The 27,878-nt window shown below is 44.2% G+C and overlaps 1 protein-coding gene across 6 annotated transcripts; it reads left to right on the forward strand.

The window, feature by feature from the left end:
- Ywhaz (tyrosine 3-monooxygenase/tryptophan 5-monooxygenase activation protein zeta) lies at positions 1–27,400 on the forward strand. 6 transcript variants are annotated; one of them, XM_076555881.1, is made up of 7 exons: positions 1–86; positions 564–757; positions 3,318–3,622; positions 21,790–21,913; positions 22,573–22,736; positions 22,827–22,922; positions 25,402–27,400. In XM_076555881.1, exons 3-7 carry the CDS (start codon positions 3,329–3,331, stop codon positions 25,459–25,461), a joined length of 738 nt encoding a protein of 245 aa, XP_076411996.1. In that variant the 5' UTR covers positions 1–86; positions 564–757; positions 3,318–3,328; the 3' UTR covers positions 25,462–27,400. The 6 variants fall into 6 exon arrangements, with proteins under 6 accessions (XP_076411996.1, XP_076411995.1, XP_076411994.1 ...); XM_076555880.1 differs by having other exon boundaries at positions 2–86; positions 561–757; XM_076555879.1 differs by lacking the exon at positions 1–86 and adding an exon at positions 125–309.
- Positions 27,401–27,878: the final 478 nt, after the last annotated feature.

The following is a 27,878-nucleotide window of genomic DNA, read 5'->3' on the forward strand; positions in this document are numbered from 1 at the left end:
CGCGGCCGGCAAGGCAGGGCGGCGCCTTCCAGCCTCGCGCGCGCTCAGGCCTTAAAAGGTCTCAGGCCGCTTCCTGCCGCTCGCAGGTAGAGCGGGCGGCGGGAGGGAGCGGCCGCCCCGCCCCGCGACCAGGGCGGACGAGCCGCTCGCCCCGCTCCCGGGGGCCTGATCACAATGCCCCGGCCGCAGAGCCGCCGTCACCCGGCCCCGCCGCCCGCCGCCATTACCGGCGCGGAGAGAGGGCGGCCAGGAGGGAGGGAGGGGGGGGAGTGGGAGACGCGAAGGTCCCGGATGTGCCCGCCAGGAGAGGTGGGGGCGGGGAGAGGCTTCCTTCCGCGGACCGCAGGGGCGGGGCGGGCGAGCGGGCGGGGAGCGGGGGCGGCGGGGAGCGGACCGAGCACGCGGGCGGGGAAGACAGGGCCGGGAGCGCGGCGCGGCGCGGGGACGCGCTCTCCTCCGCTCGCCTCGGGCGCGGGCGGGCGGGCGGGGCGGGCGCGCGCCGGGGAGCGGCGGTTGCGCTGGGTCGGGGAGCTGTGGGCACCAATCAACGGTTGCCATAGCAGCGTTTGACGTCATCGTGCGTGTGGTGCCCCTGCTGCCGGGGCTAGTGATTGGAGGAAACCCCGTGTCTGCGGAGCCGCTGTAGCCTGTGAGCAGCCAGATCAGGGACAGAGTCTCAGCCTCGCCGCCGCCGCCAGCGCCGCCGCCCAGAGACTGCCGAGCCGCGTCCGTGTGCCGCCACCCACTCCGGACACAGGTGAGGAGGCTCCCGGGGCGCCCCCCGCGCCCTCCGCCCGCCCGCCCGCCCGCCCGGGACGGGGGTCCTCAGGAGGACCCGGGCGGCGGCTCGACCCCGCCGGGCCCGGGCAGGCGCCCGCTGCCGCCCCCGGCCGCTTGCTCCTGGGCCGCCCGCCGCCGGGGTGCTCGCCGCCCGGTCGCGGTCCCCCCGCGGGTGCCGGCGGTGGCGGATGAGGCGCCCACGCGCGAGCCCCTCCCCACCCCCACCCCGGGGCTCCCGCTGCCGGGGGCGACCGCAGCCCGCCCCCGCCGCCGCCCCGCTTCCGCCCGCGACCGTGGCTCGGCCGTGGCCACGCAGGTGAGGCCGCCCCCGCCCGCGGCGCCGCCGCCGCCGCCCGCGCGGGCCGGGCGGCCAGGTAGCGCGCGCGGCTGCGGGGTGGGGCCCGCCGGGGGGCCCCCCGGGGGCTGGGCTTCCTGCGCCCGGCCGGGCCCGAGAGGGAGCGGGAGCGGACGCGGTGGGGGAGGGGGCGGCCGGGCCCGGCATGGGGGCACCGGGGCGCGGGGTCGCCGGCGGCCGGGGCCCGGTGGGAGGTGCGCATCCTCGGGAGAAGCCGCGGCCCCACGGCGGCGGGGGCCGCGCCGCGCTGGGTGGGGCCCTGCCCCTCCCCTCCCCCTCCGGCCGCGGCCCCGGGAGCTGCGGGGCTCCGGGCGGACAGCAGCCCGGGGGACCCCGCCCGGGCGGCAGCGGGGTGTGTCCGGCGCGGGTCGGCCGCGGTTCCGCTTCTGCGGGCGCCGCCGGCATCGGGGGCCCCCGGGGAGGCCGATCCGCTCCCCCCCACCCCACCCCACCCCCGCCATCGGGCTGGGGCGGGAGCGCGGACTGCTCCTCCCTCGGTTCGGGCTGGGGGGGGGGGGGCTCGCAGTCGGGGGAGGTTGGGCTCCTTGACACAGTTCCGCCATGACAAAGAGAGTCGGGGACTAGCGCGGAGGCGCCAGCCTGGGCGGAGCCAAGGAGGGGAGGTGGCTGCGGATGGCGCGGACGCGAGGACTGGAGCTTTAAAGTCACCGCCGCGCGGTTTCGGTTTGCCCCACCCGCCGGCCGCAGGCAGCCAAGGGTTAAGTGGGTGCGGCGAGTCTCCCCGCAGTCGAGAGGCGAGGCCCGGGAACACTGGTCTTCCTGTGAGAAACCTAATCCACTTCCCCTTCCACGGGAGAGGCTGGCCGGGGACGTTCGTCCTGGGCGTACATCATTTTCTTCCTGGGAGCAACGTTAACCAGAGACCATTTCTGATGTTAGATTTCGAGACCCCGGGGGGGGGGGAGCGTGGGTTCCCAAATTTTAAATGATTATGCACTGAAGGTACTGTGCCTCGAATTGGACTTAGTCCAGCGCACGTCTCAGTTGAGGATGCTTCTCATTGATTTACTAAAATAGAGTAGTGCTTTCTGGAAGGGGAAAGGAAAGGGTGATAATTGCCATGGTGGGTGGCAATGGCTTCTGCGGACCTTGTTTAATAGTGCATTCAGGTTGTGACTTTTATTAAAATTTGTTTTGTGGGATCATTATGATTTTCGATCTTGCTGTTGACATCGTTTAAGGAAAAAAATAAGAAATAAATTGGGATCTAGGGAACTTTAAAATTGCGTGAAAGAAAATTAACTGAGGAAACAGGAATAGCTTGAGTAATGAGTTGTGACTGCTAGAAATAATGCAGGGATTCTACGTCCAAACTGCAGTAATGACATTGGGGGCACTTGGGTCCTCCCATACCTGTGTACTCCTTAGTGCTCACTCACAGTAGGAATTGAGTTAGGGAGTTTGCTACATAAGTGTGCGTATAACTCCATATAGATATATGTGGTTTGAGCTAGTAGTTTTATATTCAAGATACCTTAAGCAGCAATTAGTCATTTTCTTCAGGTAATTTTCATTCTATAATCAGCTGGCAAATGTTAGAAGTGTAGTAGATTGGGGTTGGGGAAAATGATAAGTAAAATTTAATCAGTGCTGATAAGTAACTAGAATGAAGGTTAGAATATCTGAATTATATTACACTGACATGACTCATGGTTCTGGAAGTGTGGTAGAATAGTGGAAACTTGGATGCTGTGTGTAGGCATTATAGGTCCCAGCCTGGAGTGTTCTCCCCCCCCCCCCCCCACTCACATGAGAAAGCTGCTTCAGTGCAGATCATTTAGTGGTATTGGGATCAAGTTGAGCTTTTAACCAAGGAAAAGGGTGGAGTTCTTTTGTTTTGCCTTTTAAGGAAACAAGTTTATTGACTACACGGAAGGGACAGCAGTGACAGGAGAGAGGACTGCCTCAAGGTGGTTTTTGAGATCACTCATAGCCTGTGTATGCTTTGATCTTACGTGAAATTGGGATCTAAACAGTTGTACTAAGCCACTGTTAATGCGCAGGGTATGCTAATTTTTTGGTTGATGGGGGCTGCATTTTAATTCCTCATGTGACTATGAACATGGCTAGAGTTGAGATACTAGAATACCTTATTACAACGGGTACAACGAGCTTTTCTAGTAGGAATTTTCTGAATATTCCTTTTTTTTTCCCTTTGCAGAATATCCAGTTATGGATAAAAATGAGCTGGTGCAGAAGGCCAAACTGGCCGAGCAGGCTGAGCGATATGATGACATGGCAGCCTGCATGAAGTCTGTAACTGAGCAAGGTGCTGAGTTATCTAATGAGGAGAGGAATCTTCTCTCTGTTGCTTATAAAAATGTTGTAGGAGCCCGTAGGTCATCTTGGAGGGTCGTCTCAAGTATCGAGCAAAAGACGGAAGGTGCTGAGAAAAAGCAGCAGATGGCCCGGGAATACAGAGAGAAAATCGAGACGGAGCTAAGAGACATCTGCAATGATGTGCTGGTAAGATCGTCTGCTTTAGCTGCATTGTAACAAACCCAAAAGACTTTCTTTTCCTTTTAAAAACTGGCTGTTGTAAGTGAGAAATTGTCCATCTGTCATTTAAAAGATGCTGGAACAGTAGTAGATCATTTCTCTAAGCTAAAGGCAATAATGTTTGTCACTTAGTTCGAGTTAGATAGAAACCAAACCATTCCACTCAGCAGTGTTCCTGTAGTGCTAGAGCTGATAGTCATAAATGTATGTGTGTGATGAACACAGGAATTTTACATCCTTGTTTTATGTAAGGAGTGTGGTAGAGACTTCACTGTAGACCCATTTCCCTTCTCTGGACTTGCCATTATGATAATAGAATGAGCCTACTGTGCAGAAAACTGGTTTGCAATTGCTTGTTTGGATTTGTGTGTTAGAAGTCAACTTTGAACATTGACAAACAATGAAAGGTGGTTATGAATAAACTCAAACTTAGTCTTAAGGATCTAGGAGTGTCTTAAGTATTTGGCACCTACTGTGTCGAAGTACTGTGCTTTTGAGCTAAGAGAATTAAATGTTACATTTGTGTGAGTGTCCTATTTTAAAAATAATGTTTTTTTTTTATTCAGAAAATTGAGATACTCTAATAGAAGGACAACTAATTAAATTGCTGAGGCAGGACCCATCTTATAATCCAGGCTAGCCTTAAAACTCGTGTTGGTTCTGCTATCTCAGTCTCCCAAATGGAATCACTACACCTGGCAACTTAGAACTCTCTTAAGACTGTTTTTATTGATAGGAAAGTTTTGATTCCTGAGTTGTACTTTTTTTAATCCTTCAAAAAATTTCAGGCTTTTAAAGATTGAATTCATTTTAAGATAAAAAAAACAACTGAAACTACAGTCTTAGTGGCTTCTGCTTTGGGCACATTTTTGTTTCTTTTTTTTTTTTTTTTTTTTTGTTTTTGTTTTTTCGAGACAGGGTTTCTCTGTGTAGCTTTGCGCCTTTCCTGGAGCTCACTTGGTAGCCCAGGCTGGCCTCGAACTCACAAAGATCCGCCTGCCTCTGCCTCCCGAGTGCTGGGATTAAAGGCGTGCGCCACCACGCCCGGCCACATTTTTGTTTCTTTATGTAATAAAGGGTTTTATAACTGCTGTTTTCCCAAGGTTGGAAATTGCTATATTGAAGATAAATAATTTATGTATGTTAAAATTAGCTAATTAACATTGAGAACTGGAAAAGTATCCATTTCATAATAAAAACGTGTTGGGTTTGTTTGTGCTTTCCTTGCTAATTTGTATATCACTAGGTTTTATTAAGCCCTAGTTGGTTTTGTGGGGGTTTTCCCCCTCCCAACTATTGGTTTTTATTTTGGCTTCAAAGGGTATATTTAACAGATGTAATTTCTCCTACGCAAAAACATTTTAGGGATAGAAGGGACATGCTAACATTTACCTTCTGTGAGCTTGTTTGCAACTCCAGGTAGGTGTTCGAATATTTTCCACAGTTCTGGAATTCTTGAGAAGCTAGCAGCCCCAGCGGTCTCCTCTTGCTTTCCTTACGAAGAAAACCGCAGGGCAGATAAATGAGAAAGTTATCTGTAAATAGCCTCTTCAAGGGTCCATGAATGGGTTCTTCTCACTTCTTGCCTGCACGTGTGCCTCCTTCAGGAGAGCGCCAGCTTTTCACAAGGCCAAAGGGAAGTGTTTTCCTTGAAAGCTTAATGTCTTTACCATGTAAGTGACTTAGAGGATTGTAAACAAGCTTTGCCTCTACTGTTGGTCTTTTCAAAAGTACAGCTCTGCTTTGTAGCATAAATGGCTCAGTACTGTTGAGTAGTTTTTTGGGAAGGAGGATAGTAGAATCAGGTCAGCAGTACTGCTGGTATGCCAAGGCTCTTTGGTGTTTCAACTCGAGAAGGCTCAGTAAATACCTCTGGTTAAAGTGGACTTCCAGGCTTTTCAGAGAGGTGATGCCTTCTTAGAAATAATTTCCATATTTTTCCTCCTTTCTAGTAAACTTAGAGTTAAAATACTTCTCTTAGGAAAAAAAAGTACACCATTTTGCTTTATGAATCATGGGTGTGGTTTCTTCTGAGAAAGTGAGCAGCTAATCTTGATGAATTCCTGTTATTGGCTGGTAGCATCAATGATGATTACAACTTACTGTTCTATTAATCGCCTGCATCGTATTAGCTGAGGAAAAAATATTCCTAGCTCTTCAACAAGCCATTCTGGTTATGTGCATTGACAAATGCTTAAGTTCATACCATTTACAAAGTATACCAAAAGTGAAGGCAGGATGTGTTAACCACATAGAGTTGGTCATTAGTGTATTTGTCAAACATGGATTTTTTTTTTCCTTCCATAGGACATACTCCAGTCTTTCCTTTCTTTTCTGTTACTAGGAAACTGCATGCAATATTGAATCTGATGTAGTCTTCCTTTTTAGGTACTTGGACCAACTCTTTGTGAGAGCACCCCAATAATTAATTCTTCATACACCTAAAAGATAAGAGCCCCCAATAGGGTAGTCTATGTAATCATAATCAAATGAATTACTGTATACTAGAAAGCCTAATTTCCGACTTTAAATACATTGTGGTATGGAAAGCGCTTCAGATTTTTTTAAATTTAAACTACAATTTTACAGTGTGGGACCCTCAGTCCTTCTAAGAAAACAGTTCAGTTCAATAGGAGTAACAGGTGTGCTAGGCATGGGGCTATTGTGGGGATGCTTGGTGCAGTTGCTGGGCAGATTTTTGTCTTCGGTCCTTAGAATCACTATTTATTAACTAGTGGAGAAACAAGATAAGAAAACCAGGCAGGCAGCATTTTAGACTGGGTTTCTCTGTGTAGTTTTGGTGCCTGTCCTGGATCTCACTCTGTAGACCAGGGTGGCCTCGAACTCACAGAGATCTGCCTGGCTCTGCCTCCTAAGTGCTGGGATTAAAGGCGTGCGCCACCACCGCCCAGCCTTTTATTTTTCTCCTCCTTATGTCAATATGTCTTGGACTTTAAAAATTGCTATGTAGTCATTATTTTTAGCTGAGAATCACTAGGTGATTTCTGTTGGAATAAGGACACAAGAATTTTGCAGTAGTTGGAACCCATCTTTTTTGCTTTCTAGATGTATTTATTTACAAGACTTTGATTTATGGCTCTGGGTATTTTAACATTTAAAGAACTAAGATGATATTGTAGGTGTATGCCTTAAAGGAAAGAATAATGGAATAATTGGGAAGTGCCTTTTTTAGGTCATTTGGTAACCTCCTCATCTTAAGGGGTAGCATTCAGTGAGGAGTTCTACACAGTTGGGGAGTCTGAGGTAAAAAGTAAAATGATTTGAGGAAGGAGGGTGGTACTTATTTGAACTACCAATGACTTGACCAAGAGTGCCACATTCCCTGTTCTTTCTTGGTAAGCAATACCTAAAGGTTAGTTAGAGTTACGTGTAAAATAGACATAACGTGGACCTGTGTAGAGGAAACTTGTGAAAACACTAACAGTGACTGGGAAGGTGAATTCAGGTGAGGATTAGAATGAGAACTATAACCCTACATACAAGTCTCACAGTCTAGGGGGGAATATTCACTTCTCAGACAGTGTAGAACCACCCCCTTGAACCTGTCCCAGAAAAGACATTGTCTTCCTGGCTTACACGTTTGAATCCAGGAGTCAGAAATAAACTACATCAGGGTTGTACTAGCTTACTGAGGGGCTTTTTTTTTTTTTAAGGTCAGTTTATCATTGTCGTACATGATAAACATGTACTTTGAAAGTGGTACAGTAGAAGCTTCCTAATTGGTTAACTGATAGATAGTCCAAGTGTATGATCATAGTTGACTTTAAACATTTGTTTTAAATTAAAACAGATATGTGTCCGTTTGCCTGTTTTTCAAATGGGATCCAGATCTTCGCTTTCTCTGTATATATCAGTTCAGAAACATCTTTGTAAACTGTATCTTCTATAAGGTGGAGTTTAAAATGAGAACTTAAATGTTTGATAAGCCATCGATTTAGAATGTGACATTTTTTGTAATCCTTTAGTTGTTCGTGAACATCTTGTCATATTTGTATTAGGAACTTAATAGTTCAGTGTAGATGTAACCAACAGTCTTATTAAATAAGAAACACAGAACCAATGTAAAAGAGAAAGCCGAGAGGTCAGAGCTCAGAGCTAAAATCTCACCCTTCCTCCTGCGGTGTCCCAGCTTCCCGAAAGAGAGCTATATCCTGTCTGTCCGTCTTTTCATAGTATTTTGTTCTGCCTTCTCATTGGTTGTAAACCCAAACACGTGACTGCCTCGTCACTGTCTGTATGTACAGCCCCCGGGGTCTTAAAGGCATATGTCTCCAATGCTGGCTGTATCCCTGAACACACAGAGATCTATGGGATTAAAGGCGTGTGCCACCACTGCCACACTCTTGCTATGGCTCTAATAGCTCTGACCCCTGGGTAACTTTATTTATTAACATACAATCAAAATCACATTTCGGTACAATTAGAATACCACCACAGTTCAGTATTAATGAATAATCATGGCCAGTATAATGGCATGACTAGCGTAAATTTCACAGTAAGCACTGGGTTCATTCTTGGTAAGCTTGTGGTTGCTTTTAGAGACTAAGGGACATGGAGTGGTTGGGAAACCCAGCTGGCCTCAGACATCTTACCCAAGTTTTGGGCATTCTTGTTTTTGATGAAATCAGCTTAACCGGTCTTCTCAATTAAGTGATATTGGTTAATTTAACAAATTGGGTGAAGCTTCTATAAGAGCTGCTCTCATTGTTACAGCATTAGTCAGCAGAGCACCTATAATTTCTCCCAAGAGACAACGGGACTAGGAAGAGAAATGGGCACTGGTCAGACCTTGAAAGATTCATTACAATATTATAATAGGATTAAGGATTTCAAAGGGCATGGAAAACCTGCACAAAGAAAATGACGCAAACTTTGCCTGTGGGAAGTAGGTAAAAATGTGGCAATGGTTGTCTTATCAAGAAAGTTAGGACTTGGTGCAGTGGCTCACACCTTTAACCCCAGCACTGGGGAGGCAGAGGCAGGCTGAGTTCAGGGCCAGCCAAGGCTGCATAGTGAAGTCCTATCAACACACCCTCTTCCCCCAAACAACGGGAAGGTCAGGAAGCTGTATTTTTGCTTTTCTCCCGCAGCCTTGGGAAGGGAGGGTTATTTGGGCTCACCCTTAAGGGTACAGTTCATTATGGTGGCAGCAGAGCAAAGCCTCTAGTCCCATTGTGTCTGTAGTCAGGTTCATGGTCCACTCATGGGATGGTGGTGATGCTCACTTCAGGGTAGGTTCCCAGTTCCGTTCAAACCTCTGAAAACAGTTTCACAGAAATAGAGGTGTGTCCTTGCTATGCTAACACCTTGACCAAAGCAACTCAGGGAGGAAAGCCTTTTGGCTTACACTGGAGGCAAGAGCTGATACAGAGACCATAGAAGGGTGCTGGTTACTGGTTTGCTCAGCCTGCTTTCTTATAGAACAGTGGTTCTCAACCTTTCCAATGCTTCAACCCTTTAATATGGTTTCATGTTGTGGTAACCCCAACCATAAAATTGTTTTCAGTGCTGCTTCCTAACTAATTTTGCTACTGTTACGAATTGTAAAGATCTGTGCTTTTCAATGGTCTTGGGGCCTGTTACCCCAAGGCATCATGACCCACAGCTTGAGAACCACTGCTTTTAGGCCCTGGGATAACACCACCCAAAATGGGCTCCCCTCCCCTATCAGTCACTAATTAAGAAAGTGCAGTACAGCTGGATCAGCTTATGACAAGTTTACATAAACTAGTTAGGACAATTGATCTCTTGTCAACTTGATACAAAATCATCACTATCAAGCCATAGCCTTTTCTTTATGATCACATGAATAGCAACATTCCATTATAAACATTTCAAATTTTTAAAGTCCCACAATCTAAAAATTCAGTCTCTTAAAATCCAGAGTCTTTGTAAAATTCCAAAATCTGTCAAAGTTAAAAAATAAGTTGAATACTTTAAGAAGGAAGAGCCAGGGCACAGTCACAATCAAAACAAAGCAAAACCAAACCCAAAGTATAAATAACTCAATTCCTAATATCTAGGATTTACTCACTGCCTTCTGGACTCCTCCAAGGGTCTTGGGTCATTTCTCTGGCTCTAATCCTGCTGCTGCTCCTGCTGCTGCTGTCCTTAGTGGTTATTCCATGGTACTGGCATCTCCAAAACTTGGGGATCTGGGCTGCACTTTTACCAATATGCTCTCCTCATGGTGCCAAGCCTCAACTTTTTTACATGACCCCTTCAATCCTCTGCCTTCAGCTGCTGCTGAGGCAGGCTGCACCTTCACCAATGGCCCTCAGAGTGCCAAGCCTCGGCTGCTGTCCATGATTCCTTCAAAATCAGTACCACCTGGGAGACTCTTAGACGACCAAGATCGGCTGCCAGCTCATGGTACACTTTGACTACCTCTGGAACACAGTTTCTGTGTGCTCTCAGTATTTCACCTCAGTAATGCTAGTGTCTTGTTCATCCCTACTAATTTCTCAGCTCCAGCTAATCAGCATCAATTGTCCCAGGAAAGCAAAAGGTTTCACTTAAATGTGCTGGTCTCTTGTTAATCACAGCTGACTCTTCATCCCTAGCTTACACAAACCACAGACTCAATTCACAGTAGCAATATACAGTGCCTCTAATAGTCTTGAAGTAACTCAGACTTCCCTCCGGAACTTCACAGGCCTCCATCTGCATTTCTCTCAACACTTTTATTCCAAGCTCCCACCTCACCAAGCTTTGAACACTCAATGGCTTTTCTCTTCCAGAGTTCCAAAGTCCTTCCCCAATCCTCCCCAGAGCAACATGGTCTGGTCTGTCACAGAAACCCATTGTTCTGCTATCAGTTTTTGTCCTGGGTTACTGTTGCTATAATGAAACACTTAGGACCAGAACAACCTGGGGAGGAAGTCTGTCGGGCTTACACTCCCACAGTGGAGGAATGGTGGCAGGAACGGGGAGGCAGGAGCTGCTGCAGAGGCTGTGGAGGGGAGCTGCTTACTGGCTCGCCCAGCCATGGCCCCCACCCACAATAAGCTGGGTCTTCCCCATAAGTCACTAATTGAGAAAGTGACCTACACGCCTGCCTACTGCATGATCTTAGGGAGATGTTTTCTTATCGAGGTTCCCTCCTCGCAGATGACTGGCTTGTGTCATAATTTTTATAATAGAATACAAAACAGTTTCTATTTTCTTCTGCTCTTTAATTATATACTAATGTTGCCTTTGCAGAACGGACTTGACTTCTGGGGCATCTTTAACCTATGAAAGACTTAGGATTGTTTTCCCCGCATAAATATGATATATATTTTAATCTTTTGAGTGATTAGCACATAAAGAGAGCAGAGCCTAGAAAATAACGAGGCCTTTGTATTCTTTTTGTTTGTTTGTTTGTTTTTGTTTTTTGAGACGGTTTCTCTGTGTAGCTTTGTGCCTTTCCTGGATCTCGCTCTGTAGACCAGGCTGGCCTCGAACTCACAGAGATCCACCTGCCTCTGCATCCTGAGTGCGTCACCACTGCCCGGCTGTATTCTTGACAGTACTGAATAACATATATTTTTTGGTTCTAGAAAAGAGGTGATTTTTGCTGAAGTGTGGAGTTTCCAGACTCAAAGTTAAGGGTGTCCTAATGTCAACGAAATTCTAGTAAGCTTCTTAAGTTGTCTAGGATGCTTGGGATCCTAGTGTGTCTTCCGTCTTAGTGCCATAGCCCTTCTGTACTATGACAACTTCAAATGAAGGGTAACTAGAGCTCATGTTTGCAGGAATCTTAGGACAGCTGTCTGGGCTCAAAGCCAGATTCCTGAAATTGCTGCTCCTAATCCTCTTCTGCAGACTGGTAACCTCCATGTTCCCTGCTCACTGTTTCCACCTTTCCACCTCCATTCACACTGGTTCCTCCAGGACCTCCCCAGGCAGTACCTGTTACATTAGAACTGTAATGTTGCCACATAGAAAATGGTGTTGCTAAGCGTAAATTTGCTCTTGAGTTAGCAAAATTTTATTGCATTTTAAAACTCAGTTTTTTTGTGTGTGTGTAAGTATGCTGAGTTAGTACTTTGGGGAGTCAGGACAATTGGGATAGCTTGTTCTCTCCTAGAGTCAAGTGGTCAGGCTTGGCCTCTAGCCTTTACCCTCTGAGCCATCTCACTGACCCTCATACCATAGTTTGATTTTTTTAAACCAAGGTCTGGCTGTATCCCTGGCTGGCCTCAGAATTTACAGATGCCTGCTTAAAGGTAATGTACTACACCCAGTCCTGATTTATATTAATGGACAAAAACAAAATATAATATCCTTTAAAAAGATGTTATTATTGCCGGGCGGTGGTGGCGCACACCTTTAATCCCAGCACTCGGGAGGCAGAGGCAGGCGGATCTCTGAGTTCGAGGCCAGCCTGGGCTACCAAGTGAGTCCCAGGAAAGGCGCAAAGCTACACAGATAAACCCTGTCTCGAAAAACCAAAAAAAAAAAAGATGTTATTATTTTATGTGTATGGGTGTTTTTCCTGTCTGCCTATCTGTACCACATGTGTGTCTGGTACCCAAAGGGGCCAGAAGAGGGTGTCAGGTCCTCTGGGACTGGAGTTGTAGACTCCAGTTGTGAGCTGCCATGTGGGTGTTGGGGTAGGAAGCCAGGTCCCCTCTAAGATCATCCAATGCTCTTAACCACTGAGCCATCTCTCCAGCCACTAACAAGACTTTACTGCTATGGCTGGTCATTGACTTGGACTTGAGGCTTTTGCTGTCTTTTCTCAATACTGTTGAGTACATTTCTTACAGTAATCTTTATAAAACTTTTCATTCTGCACATTTGCTCATATTTGCCAAACCCCTGTAAAGCCCTTGGCTTCATTTGGTACCATCCCTGATGTAAGCTTTTGCAGTTCTCATCTTTCTGGCCCCAAGGGCTTCTGATCCCTCACTCTCACATTGCCTACCACTAAGACCTACAAACACCCAGAAATAGACTTTAGGAAAATGGTCAGAAATGTGGGGGTCGGGAGGGACAGGGCTGGTGAACTCCTAAGGCTGTTTGAAGTAACACTGCTTTTGTGAGAAAGCCCTTAAGCTGGGAGAGGACTCAGTGGGTAAGGGCCACTGGCTGCTCTCCGGAGGACCCGGGTTGACTTTACTGTCAACCCACATGGTGGCTCAGAACTATCTGTAATTCCAGTCCCAGGGGATCTGAAACCTTGTTCTAGCCTCTAACCAAGTATACATATGGTGCACCGATATACGGGTAGGCAGAACATGTATATACAAAATAAGTAAATTTAAAAATAAAGTTTACAGTGACATTCGTGGACCACATTTAACCCAGAGGCTGTGATGAAGGCCCTTGGAATTGTTTCTGTGGCAGTAGAATTGACAGTTGAGAGCAGTGTTGTGTACACAGGCTTCAGTACACTGAGAATAAGCAGCTTAGGTGTGTCTAAGCTTGATGTCTTTTATCAGGACCGTGCTCTCTTGGCTAATGACTTCCCTTCAATTGTTCTTCGTTCTCATCTGAGGGGTTCTCATCAGATCCTGCCTGTGTCTGTATCTCATGAGGATCATGGTCTGCCCTGAAGAGGGCATTGCTGTGTTAATTTCTGTCGATGGTAGGGAGTGACAAAATGGGGAGAGGTTATGCAGACTTAACTGTCCTAGGGTTAATATTTATTGGCCCATTATTTTATAAACCCCATGTCATAGAAAAGTAAATATAAGAAGCCTGTGCTTGTAAGTCTCCAACTAGAGAGGACAATGGCTCGTGCACAGATAGGGTGTGAATAAGACAGGGAAGCGGCTTCAACATTTTTAAAGGAGTGCTGATAGGGAATTTAGAGAATATGTGTTGTGTGTGTGCAGGTTAAAAACACAGTTAAAGTATTGGCTGGGGATGTGGCTCCTTTGGTAAAGGAAGGGCTTCTGTAATAAGCATGAAGTCCTGGGTGCCATCCTCAGCACAGCTTAAAGGGCATAGTGGTGTGTTGTGGGATATTTGTACACTGGGAAAATGTATTGCTGTGATTTGTGTAATAAAAAGCTAAACAGCCAATAGCTAGGCTGGAGGTATAGGCGGGACTTCCTGACAGAGAGAGAACTCTGGGAAAAAGGCAGAGTTGCCAAGCCAGAGGAAGCAGCATGTACAGTACAGGGGTGTGGAGTGTGTGATGAGCCCTGTGACAGACAGAATGGAGAAATGGGTTAAGCTGGAGGACAGAGAAAGACTCGACAGTGGGGCATGCCTGCAATCCTAGCTGGAAGTTGAAGAAGGTCTGCACTGCATGGCTAGTTCAAGGCTAAAGAAACTGTCTCAGGGGGAAAAAAAACTTAATAAAAACTCTGTTAGCTACCATTCCAAGAATCTCAGTACCCCAAGCAGGAAGCTAACCAATTTGTGGTCACTTGGCTATATGTGATTAAAACCTTGACTTTGAAAAATGAACTGTAAAAAGAAAATGTTTGAGACAAACATTTCTAAAAATGTGATAGTGCTGGAAAGATGACTGACTCAGTTGGTAATGTGCTGTGTAAGCATGAAGACCCAAATTCATATGGCCAGCTCCTACTTTAAAACGCTGGACAGACCACCATGGCACATGCCTGCAGCCCTCACTCCAAGGAGGCAGAGACTGGCAGATCCCTGAAGCTCACTGGCCAACCACCCAGCTGAACTGGGGTCCAGGTCTATTGACAGATCCTGTCTCCAAAAAAAGGTGTGTGTGTGTGTGTGTGTGTGTGTGTGTGTGTGTGTGTAGCAACTGTAGAAGACATCTACAGTTGACCTCTGTCTGTGTGCACCCAGCTTTATGATGGAATTATTTGGTAATGGGACCTTTTTTTTTTTTTATGAGGCCCAAGGTTGATGCCACTTTGGAAAAGGACTGGGGAAAGAGGGAAAGAAAACATGCTCAAGAGTTCGGAATAATTTTAGCAAGTAGTGCTTGGTGAGTTCAGGTGTCTGATTGTTATCCATATTGATTAGCAATTACATTTTGAGTGGGGCTTTTGTCTTACTGTTTGTTGGATGGTTGTTATTTTGAGGCAGGATCTCATTCTGTAGTTCAGGCTGGCCTCAATCAGTATTCTTGCCTTAGTGTGAAGCAAGCTACCACGGGGTTGTTAAAACAGTGGTTCCTCCAGGTTACTGTGTTCCTCCATTGTTCACCCAGGGGCAAGTAGTTCCCCTTCTTCACTTGGGTTTTTTTTTCTTTTCTTTTTTTCCCTTTATAAAATGTATTCTGTCAAGCCTTAAATTTTTGCATATAGGTACCTTGCTTATTAATTCTTGGCATAAACTACGTTATGGTATTTTAGGGCGACCTTAACATTTCTCAACCCAAGGGATTACTTTATCAAATCGTTTGTTGGCTTAAATAAAGGTGTGCTGTGTGCTTATTGTTGGAAAATGCTTTGGAGTTCGTAGTCAACAACACAACATTTCGTCCCTTTTCATTCCTCGTATCAGGCTTTTTAGGGTGACTGTTGATGAGCCTCTCCTCATGCGGCACTTAGAGTCTGACTGTAGGAAGCCAAGCATCACATCATCCGAGGGCTGTACGTGTCCGTTCAAATAAGCCATTACCATTCCTGTGAGCCCTTCTTCACTAAGTTGGGTAGATTGAAGCTACTGAGGTTACAATTCAGAGGGGAGTTGAAGCCATTTCGGCCACAAGGGGGAGTAAAAGACTAAATTCAAAAATAGTGACCTGTTACAATGAATTTAAGGCTTAGCTTTTTATTTCAAATTTTAAGAGACCAAGACATAATGGGAAGTTGGTAGGTCTACAGAATAAAGTAAAAGTGCTGGGAAAGAATTGCATAAGACTAGAAATGTGAACCATGTTGTGCTTGGAGATTGGACTTCCTTTTGAGAGGATATTTTAATATTGTGACATGGTGATATGATCTAAAATGGAGGGATGGGTTTTGGATGCTTGCTCTTTCACATTTGATGAGGCCACGCTAAAGTTAGTTCAACTACATTTTCAAGTTTTAGTTTATTAGCTTTGGGGGGATTTTTGGTGTGTGTTTTGTTTTCATATGTAAGATTAAAGTCTTGTGTAACCCACACTCCTTGAAATCCTGGTCCCCCTGCCTCTGCCTCCCAAGTGTTGGCACTTCATAGCTAGCCTTTGATTTTGAAATAGGGCATAATTCATATCAAAATTCAGACTGGCCTCAAAGTTGGAGCAGTTTTCCTCCAGAGCTCTAGGGTTATGAGAACAAGCACCAACCCTACTAAGAGCTCATTCTTAGTAATACCGTTTCATGTGAAGTGCCAGTGTGGTAATACAGTTTGACTAGTTGCTGAAATACTCTCAGGACGAAGTGAGAACTTCCCTCCCAAATCTCCTATTTACAAACCCATCATCACTGTTGGTGTGCTATTTCTGTTAATGTAGAAATAACCTGCTCAGGTAGGAAATTTGAAACACAGAGTGTCAGACAGGATTGGAAAGAAAGAGCAAAGCACACTGTTAAACCCGTCTTCTAGAAGCTCTTACTACTTGTAAGGGTTTCTCTTAAAAAAGTTTTTGACTACGTATGTGTGAGCATATGCACTGAAACTAGAGGACATTTGGCAGGAGTCAGTTTTCCTTCTCTGCGGCCTTAGGAACTGAAATCATGTCACCAGCCTTGGCACAAGGCCTTTAGCCAGTGAACCATCTTACCTCCTGGTTTTTTGTTTTTTGTTTTGTTTTTTCCAGTATGAGTGTTTCGCTCAGTTTTATGCCTGCACCACATGGCGTGCCTAGTACCGTTGGAGGCCAGAAGGCGTATGTATCCCCTGGGACTGGAGTTGAAGGTGTTTGCGAGCAACCTCACTGAGCCACCTCTCCAGCCCCACTGTTTTTAAAATAATGATTTTAACCAGGAATCTTAACAAAATTTATCCACAGACTATTTGAGTAATCTATAGATCTTATTTAAATTTACCAGATTGAACCATCCATCACAACTTAGTAGATGGATCCAGAATTTTGTTCAGGGTCATATTTTACATATTTCATTCACTATCCTTAAACTGGGCCAACTTTTTTTCATGGTTTAGCACTTTCCCCCATTTGGTTTGCAGATTGTTCCTGGATTTGTTTAGCATTTGTAATTCCTTGTTATTTGAAGTGAGGCTGTGTTTGGGGCAGGGGTTCTGGTGTGGTATTCCAGTCAGTGAGTCACACTTGGGAAGGAAGCATGTGCTGATGCCCTGTGGCTGCACTAACACTTTGTAGGCTGTCTTTTAATTTATAAAGTAGCCAGTGGTTTTGGTTTTTTTTTTTTGTTGTTGTTTGTTTGTTTTTTAAGGGTAAACTCTGTGATTATTACTTGGTTAAAAGTTGTATGCTCTAAATGACTTTACTTTAAGAAAGGGGGGCAGTGCTCTTGAATTTCAAAGAAACTGAGGGTTAGTGATGGGTTGGGAAACAGTGTATTAGAGACACATTCCTGGGGTAAAATGGAAAAGACTTGAAATTAATGTTGTAGTGAAAGGAGAGAACTGGGCTGAAGACTTGCATCCTAATTGTGTGTCTTGGCGATGGGTAAGGCCACACCTCCAGGCAGGCTTTCCTGCCTCCTAGTGTCTACCTCTGGTCTAGAGTCGTTTTCCTAGTACCGTGCAACTGGCTTAGAAATGCTTCGACTGCTACGTTACTGCTGCCTGTGAACAACACTTGTGCTTCCTTTGGCACCCAGACCTGTGCTTTAAATGAGCATGTTAGGTTTTCAGAGACATTCATTATTTGACAGTATCAGCCTCAGTTTCTATTAATTGTTTAAAAAGCTAAATGATGAACTTGGTTCATTTATTTTTTTTTCATATTTGAGAAATGTCTTAGGATGCTGAGGTAGTAAAAAATTGCTCTACTCAAGGTTGTTCTGAACTTTCATTTTTTTTTAAATTAAGCTGTTCACTATTCATACATTGTAATTGAGTCAATTTAATATTTGAATATCTTAGATGTAGGCAACATGGCAGTTTTTGGTTTTGGTTTTTATTGTTGTTATTTGACTTAGAGCCTGTTCTCACTACTGGTGAGGTTGAAGCAGGACCGCTTGAGTACATGAGTTCCAGTCCAAGCTTGGACAGTATCAAAGTTCTCACTTCGAAAACAAAGTTGAATATGTGAAAAGTTAAAAACTCTGAGGTAAAAGTGAAAAACCCAGCCTTTCATTTTCTTGTCTTCTAGTTTATTTTATACCTCGGTCTTCTTGGTGTGTGTGTGCAGTATTCTATATGTAACATTGTCTAATCCCTAGCTGCCAAAGAAAGGCTATTTCCTTGTTCTCCTTAAACTAGGACTTCTAGAAGTAGACGCAGTGTAGGTAAACATTTGAGATAAAAATTAGCTTTCGGAAGAATGTATGTTTAGATAAAGTATTTTAGCACAAAAAAAATAATTTCCTGTTCTTTTGAGGTGGGTGGACAGGAAAGAACAGTTGCTGGATTTGAAGATGACCAGTGTAGCGCGTGTTACTTGACAGTAGCCGTTCTTAAAGAGATACGTGTGCAGGCACTTGTTCATCATCTTTGCTGTGTGGTCCCGTGCTGTCATGACTGTTTTGATGGCCGTTTAGACAATCATCATTGCCCTCCCCAGGTTTTATTTTTATGTGTTGTGGGTGTTTTGTCTGTGTGCATGTTTGTGCACCGTGTACATGCCTGGTGTCCTTGGAGGGCAGGCAAGGGTGCCCAGATCCCTTGAAACTCAAGTTAGAAATAACTAGGGAGCTACCATGTGGGTGCTGAGAATTGAACCTGGGTCCTCTGGAAGCAGTCCGTGATTGTAATGTTGGGGCCCAGCCTCACTGCTATTTTGACATTAGCATTTACTGTCTAAAGAAAATAACAGTGTTATTCACTCCCAGGTTTAATTAAAAAAAAAAAAAAGATTGTATCATCCTTGGAACTAGAAAATTAATTGTAATAGCCCTTGTATTGACAGCTTTTTTGTGAAGAAGAGTGAGAAATGCAACAGTCTCTCTGTCCACATGAGTAAATTCCCAGGCCCCAATACATGCTATTTGGTGCCTATTGTAAATTGTAACTTTTTCAAATGTTTTTGATTGTTGTTGATTTAAATGAAAAACCTGTGGGTATGTCCAGAAAAGGCAGGTGTGGCTTTTGTGCATCAAACTAGCTGCTTTTGTTCATAGGATCCTCCTTTTTATTTCAGAGGCAGACAGGCAATGGTTAATCAAATGGGTGTTTTGTAGACATACTGAAAATTAATGAAGTGAGTTAGTAACTTCAAGGACGACAGTGTTTGTTGTGGTGATAATGAGAACTCTGGAAAAACTGTTACTAAGTAGTCTTGTGTTCCAACAACTTTTTAATGAGTGCAAAGGGATATTGTGAGCATAAAGCTTGGAGCATAAACATGAATTGCAGACATTCAGTCTTCATTGTGATATATATACTTCCCTTATACCTTACCCATTATTCCACCCTCCTTTTAAATTGGGTTCTCATGACTTTCATTGTACATTGTAAGTGAGCAAACGAGGAGATTGCATTGTATGTTTCACACAATTTCCTCAGTGTGTGTGCATGTGCACTTTCAAAAACAACTCTTGCCTGCTTTGCTGCTCTTCTAAACATCCCTTTATCCTTGGTTCTTACTCTTCCTTGTCTGCCTTCACTTTAGTCTTTACTATGGCGTCGTTGAGTAGATAACTGTTTTTGGTCAGTTTGATGGTCACTTGCCTCTTGTGTTAACCTCATGCAGTGAAAAGACTATGTTGGTTTTTAATCTCTTCTTTAAAAACCCAAGTTATCCTTTGAATTTTAGAGGAGAACTCATTCTCTACCCAGCACTTGTCTACTAGTTTACTTAACTGGTCTTTTTGGGTGATGACAGGGAAGGATTTTACTGTGTACTCCAAGCTACCTCCACCTGATGGCCTCAGTCCCAGTGCTGTGGCTATAGGCATGCACCTCCAGGTCAGCTTTCCATTTAACTGTCTGTCTTCCCTGTTGGAGGTGTTCTGTTCCCCTCCCACCCTTCATGGCAGTTGTTTGTCCTGATAGCCTCCAGGTCCTCAGGGCCCGTCTTGACCCATGGTCACCCCAAGTCAGTGTGGTGCTGAGCCTTGTACCTGCTTGGCCTCTAGTTGTGTTGCTTTGTTTTGGAATTGCATTCTCCTCTTCAGTGGACATAACACACTGATGAAGCAGAGGAAATACATCATGATAGGACTCAGATTTGTGAGAATAGGTGTAGTGTGTACTTTATAGATGGGGGGGGGAAACACATACCAAAGATGCATCGCTGTGTACTGTTGAAGTATGAAATATTATGACAAATTAATATTAGAATTTCTGTCTCACTCATCAGTTGTTCGGTATGACTGTAAAGCTGGCTTACTCTTCCTTACGACTCTGGTGTGGCTGGCCAAGTTCCTCACATGGCATTGGTTCATTTGATTAAGCTAGGATGTTGGCTATGGCAGGAATACCCAGTGACTCCAAAAGCTTTTGTGTGTCCAGGTAGCTGAGAGTGGCTGGCCTGTCTCTCAACAGGACAGTTGAACTTCAGAGGCCTTAAGTTTAGCAGACAACAAGACCCACAGTCACTTGTGCTGATTCCTGCTGCATAAGCCAGTCAGCAAATCTAGCCTGCACTCAAGGAACAGGGGGAAGATTTTTACTTCATTTGAATGATAGGGAAGTAGTGCAGGTCAGGTTTGAAGAAAGTCTACCATAGTAATTTGCAACATTATGAGCCAAAGATCCTGTAAATGTAATTTTATGCCACTATGCTATTGGAAGGTTTAAGGACTGTACCATTTATACTCCTCTCAGTATAAATGGTACGCCTTGCTATTCTGGCTCTGGTTAATGCCTTTAAGTTTGATGCCTACTTCAAAGTTGAGATTTGGGAGGTGGTACTTCTGTGTTACTGCACTCCTAATCAGTTGTTGGGGGTACAGAAGTTACTAATAAGTCGGTTGCTGACTTTTAGTACCACTTATTAACACTTGGCTTTATGTTTTTATATCATACTCATCACACATACTGGGGATTGATTCCATCACTATGTGAGGCAAGTGCAAGGCCACTGAAGTACATTTCTAGCCCTTTGGGTGGTTGGTTTTTATTTGAGGGGGTGGGGCTTTGTTTTGAGGCAGAGCAGGGACTCTGTGTGTGTAACCCAAGCTCTGCTTGAACTGAGAGAATTCTTCTGTGTTGGCTCCAAGTGTTAGGATTACAGGATACCCATGCTGGCTGCCCAACTTAACATCATGAAGAACTGAGTCAGTCTTAAGTTACTTTATCTTTTTGTTGGGTTGGTTTTTTGAGACAAGGTTTCTTGGTGTAGCCTTGCCTGGCCTGGAATTCCCTGTGTACATCAAGCTGTTCTTGAACTCCTAGAGATCCTCTGCCTCTGTCTCCTGAGTGCTGGGATTAAAGGTGTATACTACCACTGCCCGGCTGAGTTACTGTGTCTTTATGACCTTTATTTCTACACACATAGAATGAGTAGTAAGATTTAAAGTTGGTTCATTTACCTCCCCCATCCATCATTGGAACATAGGTCTTCAAACATTCAAGCCTTTTCAGAGACTAGAAACTAGAATTTAGGTACCACTTCTCTTTTTAAGAGTTGGCTTCTTTGGGGTTCAGCCCAGATGAAAATGGACTTGACTTTGATTTTCACAGTAACCGGTTACTAAAAGGAAGTAGGTTTGGTGAGAGTGTTTTATTTACCCAGACCTCCTTTCTCCCTCCAATGCAATTGCATCTTTGCTTTAAATCAGCTATAAAGGGTTGATTTTATTTGGTATGTGACAATTCCAGTAAGCTTTAAGTTAATAATTTTAAGCAAAACTACAGAATGAAATTTTATCATTTGTAATGATCTGTAGATTAGAAAATTGCTGTGATAGAATTAAAGGTCTTTTTACATCTATAGCCTTTTCACTGCCTTGATTGATTAATTTATATTTTTGAGGCAGTCTCAGTTTGTAGTCTAGGCTGGTCTCAAAGTCATGGCAGTCCTCCTGTCTCAGTCTTCTGGAGTGCTAGGGTTACTAGAGAAATGAAGTTTTTGTTTTGAAATCTTTTCTTAGTCCTCTTGCTTAAGAAATATTCTTCACTTTGGTTTGTAAATGTTATCTTCTTACTGCTTGTTTTGTTTTCTTCTTCTGAAGTCTCTTTTGGAAAAGTTCCTGATCCCCAATGCTTCGCAAGCAGAAAGCAAAGTCTTCTACTTGAAGATGAAGGGCGACTACTATCGTTACCTGGCTGAGGTTGCTGCTGGGGATGACAAGAAAGGTAGGGTTGGTTTGCTTAGTTGAGCTTCTTGAAGGTGGTTGTGTGGAGAACCCAGCTTGGAAGTCCCATCCGTCCTCTCCGCTGCTTAGGCACTGATGTAGTGTGCTGTGTCAAGCTCATTCGGCTGTGCCTTCTGCCGATGCTGGATTTTAAGCTTGAAGCTTTCTGAAAAGCCACTTGGTGTACAAGAAATGTCTTCTCATTGTTTGCAGAGTGAGATGAGGAATCCCAATGCCCCCAGAACAGAATGAGGAAATCACTAGAAGTATACCAGTAATGAGGTTCCAGCGCTGCGCAGTATTAGTATTTAGTTTGGGTGTGTTCGGAGGCCAGAGCAGTGCAGTCAGGTTCCCTGGGACTGGAGTTACAGACAGTTGTGAGCTGTCATTAGGGTGCTAGCAATTGAACCCAGGTCCACTGGAAGAGCAGCAGGTGCTCTCAATACGAGTCATCATTCCACCCCCACCCCCACTACAACAGTAGTCAGTGGCTAGTGTGATCCAGGACACCATTTTGTTTGTTTTAAAGAGTCTAATTTGCTTAAGATTGTTAGATTTCATTTTTCAGGGGACACATGCAATTTTTAAATGAAAGGTTTGCCTGGAGTGAAGCTGGATCACAGACTTTCAAAATGCATTTTACTCTGATTTGTTTCCCAGGAATTGTGGACCAGTCACAGCAAGCATACCAAGAAGCATTTGAAATCAGCAAAAAGGAAATGCAACCAACACATCCTATCAGACTGGGTCTGGCCCTTAACTTCTCTGTGTTCTATTATGAGATTCTGAACTCCCCAGAGAAAGCCTGCTCTCTTGCAAAAACAGTACGTATTTTACTTGTTACATGGAAGGAAATGGAAGGAAGCAGTCTTCATTACCTGGATGCTGAAGTGTACTTGTTTTTGCACTTGCAGGCTTTTGATGAAGCCATTGCTGAACTGGATACATTAAGTGAAGAGTCCTACAAAGACAGCACGCTAATCATGCAGTTACTGAGAGACAACTTGACAGTGAGTACCAGTGGCACTGTCCGTGCTGGGGTGGCCAGAGAGGCTGGACTTGAGGACTCTTACTACAGGGACTCTTGACAGTCTTTTACAACCACTAAATACAATGTCCCGTCTACAATTTTCCTTTTCATCCCAGAGTTGTGCGCTTAATCAGCACAAGTGAAACTGGCCCCGGTTTCTTAGGGTAGAGAAAGGGGGTTAAGTTACAGACTAGCCTAGACTATATAATGACTGCCTACCTGGGCTACGTAGCAAGAGTTTGTCTCAAAAAAAGAGAAGGAAATGTGGGGCTATATGTTTAAATTGCTTTGAAGTTGGTTTTTTTGTCCCTTAGTTGTCCCATGTTTTCGTGTGGCTGTGAACAAGATGCTGTGTGATGAGGTGCTGTTTGTAGTCCCTGGGGAAGGTTGCAGCTACTGCATTGCTGTGCTGAAGATTGGAGAATGAACCAAAAGAAACCCAGCAGTTCTTAATACAGATTGAGAATTCATTTCAGTTGTTTTTATTATTTAAATTGGGATCCGAATAAAGCCCATGCCTTACGGTTGGCTTCCTGGGTTTTCCCTTCAGATAAGAATTAAATTTGAAGTTTTGAGGCTTAGGTGAAAAAGTTACCCAGCATCTGCTGTGTGTCAGGGAGAGGTAGAAATGGGTGTGGATAGTCTAATGTTTCTGTCTTAGAGACCTAGACCACCACCCTTTGACATGTTCCACTTCCAACTCGAGTCTGCTGCCAGATAGCTAGAATTACTTTAGTCAATGCAGTTGGGGTTGTCTATAAACTTAAGAGACTCAATGGAAAAAATGAGGGCTAGTGTAGAATTGAAGAATTGCCCTGTGTGCTGTAGGTGGAATTCAGGGCCTTGTACATACTAGGAAGGTGCTTTACCACTGAGCTGTACCCCCAGCCCAAATGAAAGAAAATGTCAACTATAACTTTTTTTTTTGGTTTTTCGAGACAGGGTTTCTCTGTGTAGCTTTGTGCCTTTCCTGGAGCTAACTTGGTAGCCCAGGCTGGCCCCGAACTCACAGAGATCCACCTGGCTCTGCCTCCCAAGTGCTGGGATTAAAGGCGTGCGCCACCAGTATGTGTGAGGCACTGAATTTAATCTTCAGTAGTGCTAAAAAAAATTTTTTTTCTTTTCTCTATTTTAATTTTCCTTGCCAAACACCAGTGGGGAGGCTGAGGCAGGAGAAACATGAATTCTAGGCCAGCCTGGACAATATGTATGACTTAGTGTCCATTTTTTTTTTTTCTTACTTTGAAGTGAGGATGTGGTACTTAAAGTAGACCCATGGGTATCTAGTACTATGATGCTCCTGACTTAATGCTTTCATCCATCAGCTGTGTGGTGGGTACAGCAGAGTGCACAGCGGCCAGTGAGTGAGCAGGAAAGGGAAGGCTCTGCTCTGAGCTTGTCACTCTGTCTGTTTACCCTGTGCCTCGTGAATGGGCTGCTGTCGACAGGCTGCTTGACACCACTAAAAAGAGCTGTTCTGTATTGCACCTTCTAACATGGAGGCTTGACACAGAATTCTGAAGCCTTACAGTTAGGACCGGGGGACAGGAGACTCCTCTCTCCTTGTTTAATAGTACGTGCACACAGGCTGCACGAAGTCATTTGGCTAGCTTTATATGACCCTAGACTCCGCTTTCTAGGCCACACAGTAGGGTCAATACTGTTAGGTTGGGTTTCTTGTTCATCACTCTTCAGTTTATAATTCTACTTGATCCTTTTTTAAGTGTTTTTTCTTAAAATATTTTTATGTTGAAGCAGTTGGACTAATTTAGAAGCTGTCTTTTAGCCAATTGAAACACTATTGCATTGCCATAATGAAAAGCTAATAACTGTGAAACACTTTTTTTTTGGTAGAATATTTGGTTCTAACCATAACATTTATTCAGCATTCATTGTAATTCTTACCAGTACAAGGTTTTCCTCATTTGAGGAAATGTCAGGTAAAGCTCTGTGCAGTTTAGCTCAGCTGATTGGTCCGCTGCTGCTGTTAGAAGCTTCATCACGAGTAATCTCATCCATTTCCATGATCACAGCCTTCCCAGAAAACACTGAAAACCATTGATTTTAGAGTGTTAGTTTTTAAATTTTTAATAGTTGGGAATTTTGAATTTGTTTTTCTATAGTTGAGAATGGGGTTTGTGTTCATAGGGGTGAGAGGACACATTGAGGAGTGGGTTGTTGGGCTTGGGAAGCCCTGTGGTTAGAGACTAAAAGACTGAGATTCCTCTTTCTCTTAGGAATAGCCACTAGTTACCTAAATCTCTTTTGTTTAAAGATAGATGTGTTGTGAGTCTGCCTTGCCTAAGGTCAGGCTGTTTTCAGGGATCCTTTTTAAGCTTTTCAGTTGATGTGCGTGGTCACATGCCAGGACTTTGCCGTGCGTGCAAGAAAGGTGGGGTGTTGGTTTTTTTCCTTGTCAACCTGAAGCATGCTGAAAAAATGTTTCCCTCTCTTAACAGTTGTGGACATCGGACACCCAAGGAGACGAAGCAGAAGCAGGAGAAGGAGGGGAAAATTAACCGGCCTTCCAACCTTTGTCTGCCTCATTCTAAAATTTACACAGTAGACCATTTGTCATCCATGCTGTCCCACAAATAGTTTTTTTGTTTACGATTTATGACAGGTTTATGTTCCTTCTATTTGAATTTCTATATTTCCCATGTGGTTTTTATGTTTTAATATTAGGGGAGTAGAGCCAGTTAACTTTAGGGAGTTACTTGTTTTCATCTTGAGGTGGCCAATATGGGGATGTGGAATTTTTACACGAGTTACACATGTTTGGCATAGTACTTTTGGTACATTGTGGCTTCAGAAGGGCCAGTGTTAAAACTGCTTCCATGTCTAAGCAAAGAAAACTGCCTACATACTGGTTTGTGCTGGTGGGGAATAAAAGGGATAATTGGTTCCAGTCATGAGTGTAGTTGTTGTGGGTACTTTAAGGTGTGGAGCACTTGTGAGGCTGTGGTACACACACACACACACACACACACACACACACACACCTTGGATACACCTCGGGAGTGTGTGTCTCTGCGTGCACACTCTTGGCCACAGCTCCAGGAGTGGTCCTTAGATAAAGTTGTGACCCAATTTACTCCAATAAGGGCAGAAACGGTTCACATTCCATTATTTGTAAAGTTACCTGCTGTTTGCTTTCATTATTTTTGCTACACATTTTATTTGTATTTAAATGTTTTAGGCAATCTAAGAACAAATGTAAAAGTAAAGATGCAGTAAAAATGACTTGCTTGGTGGTCACTGCTCCATGGGTATCAAGCACAGCGGTAAACAAAATCCCATGTATTTAACTTTTTTTGTTTTTTGTTTTGTTTTTTTGCTTTTGTGATTTTTCTTTTTTGATACTTGCCTAACATGCATGTGCTGTAAAAATAGTTAACAGGGAAATGACTTGAGATGACGGCTAGCTTTGTCTTAATGTCTTAGGAAATTTTCATGAACAATCCAAGCATAATTGTTAAGAACACATGTATTAAAGTTCATGTAAGTGGAATAAAAGTTTTATGAATGGATTTTTCAACTACTTTTCTCTACAGCTTTTCATGTAAATTAGTCTTGGTTTTGAGACTTCGCTAAAGGAATTTGTCTCCTTCCCTCTTGGCAGCTAATGGGCTTTCACTAATTTGGAATGCAGATTTAATCAACATCAACAAAAACGCTAATGTAACTACCGTTCTCAACCATGTTCCCATAGTCTTCCCCCTTCGTAACCCCTTTCAGAACTGAAGTGGACCTTTCATTCTGGGTGCAGGGGGAGATTGATTGGCAAAAGGTAATGTGTTCCATTTAAAATTTTGGTCTACGGCGTTTTCTAACTTAGGAAGCCACAATGTTCTTGGCCATTGTGACACTGGGCAGCATTAACTGTTGGGTCTGTGCTTCCAAATCGCTGTTGGTTTTTGAGAGTTCTTGACGCTCTTACAGCCCGCCTTTGATTTCCAGCCCTTGATTTCTATTGTCAGGTGCACAGGACCACTGCCTTTTTACTCTGTCTTGTCACCTTCCATTCCGACTTGTTGGCCATGTATTTGGGAAAAGGCCGCATGATCTTTCTGGCTCCACTCTGTCTAAGATACCCCGCTTCCTCTGCTTGCATCCCACAGCCTCCCTCATCCTCCTTCCCACAGCCCAGCTCTCCTTGGTTGAGCTTGTGTTGATCTCCCTGGAAATCCTGCCCTGAATGGTCTGTCACAGTCTCCCTTGAAAACCTTTCCTCTTCCCCTCCTCAAGTAATGATGGGGCTAAGTCATTCCCAAAGCTCACACCTACCGAGTATTTCCTCAGTACTTTACAGAAAACACCAAACAAAAATGCCATTTTAAAAGAGGTGTATTTTTTTTTCTTTTAGAATGTAAGCTCCTCAAGAGCAGGGACAATGTTTTCTGTATGTTCTATTGTGCCTAGTACACTGTAAATGCTCAATAAATATTGATGATGGGAGGCAGTGAGTCTCAATGATGAGGGTGAGAAAAATCCCAAGCACTGTTCTATGGCTTATTTCATTATGATCTGATCACATTTGGAAATAGCAGCCCTTGTGGACAAATTATCCCAAATACTGCATTCAAGTAAAAGTGCAGTGGAGGTGGGGGGTATTTTCAAGAGAAATAAAATCACATGCATTTGTGGTGCCATGATGCATCTTCATTCACAACTCATTTACCTTGACTTTGCCTCAGCTCCCAGTCCAAGGAGAATTAAGCTATGGACAGCAGGATGTCATCTCATTCAAGTAAATTACAAATGATACCTGAAATCTGTCACCTTTGCCTAATTGGCTATTCATATGCATTAGACATTGCTAAATTAGTTTGATTCTGAAATTGTGATACTTACCTGCTATTAGTTACTGATGTTTTTTATGAATAGTGCCCAATAGATGAAGAAAGATTTGCAACCTCAAATTTTCCACCCCTTG

The sequence above is a fragment of the Peromyscus maniculatus genome, chromosome 20, assembly GCF_049852395.1.
Source record: "Peromyscus maniculatus bairdii isolate BWxNUB_F1_BW_parent chromosome 20, HU_Pman_BW_mat_3.1, whole genome shotgun sequence".
Lineage (NCBI taxonomy): Eukaryota > Metazoa > Chordata > Mammalia > Rodentia > Cricetidae > Peromyscus > Peromyscus maniculatus.

Coding starts and splice junctions, on each gene's coding strand:
- Ywhaz (XM_076555877.1), top strand. CDS start 1,281: ATGGGGGCACCGGGGCGCGGGGTCGCCGGCGGCCGGGGCCCGGTGGGA. Junction 3,623..21,789: donor ACATCTGCAATGATGTGCTG/GTAAGATCGTCT, acceptor CTTCTTCTGAAG/TCTCTTTTGGAAAAGTTCCT. Junction 22,923..25,401: donor TACTGAGAGACAACTTGACA/GTGAGTACCAGT, acceptor CTCTCTTAACAG/TTGTGGACATCGGACACCCA.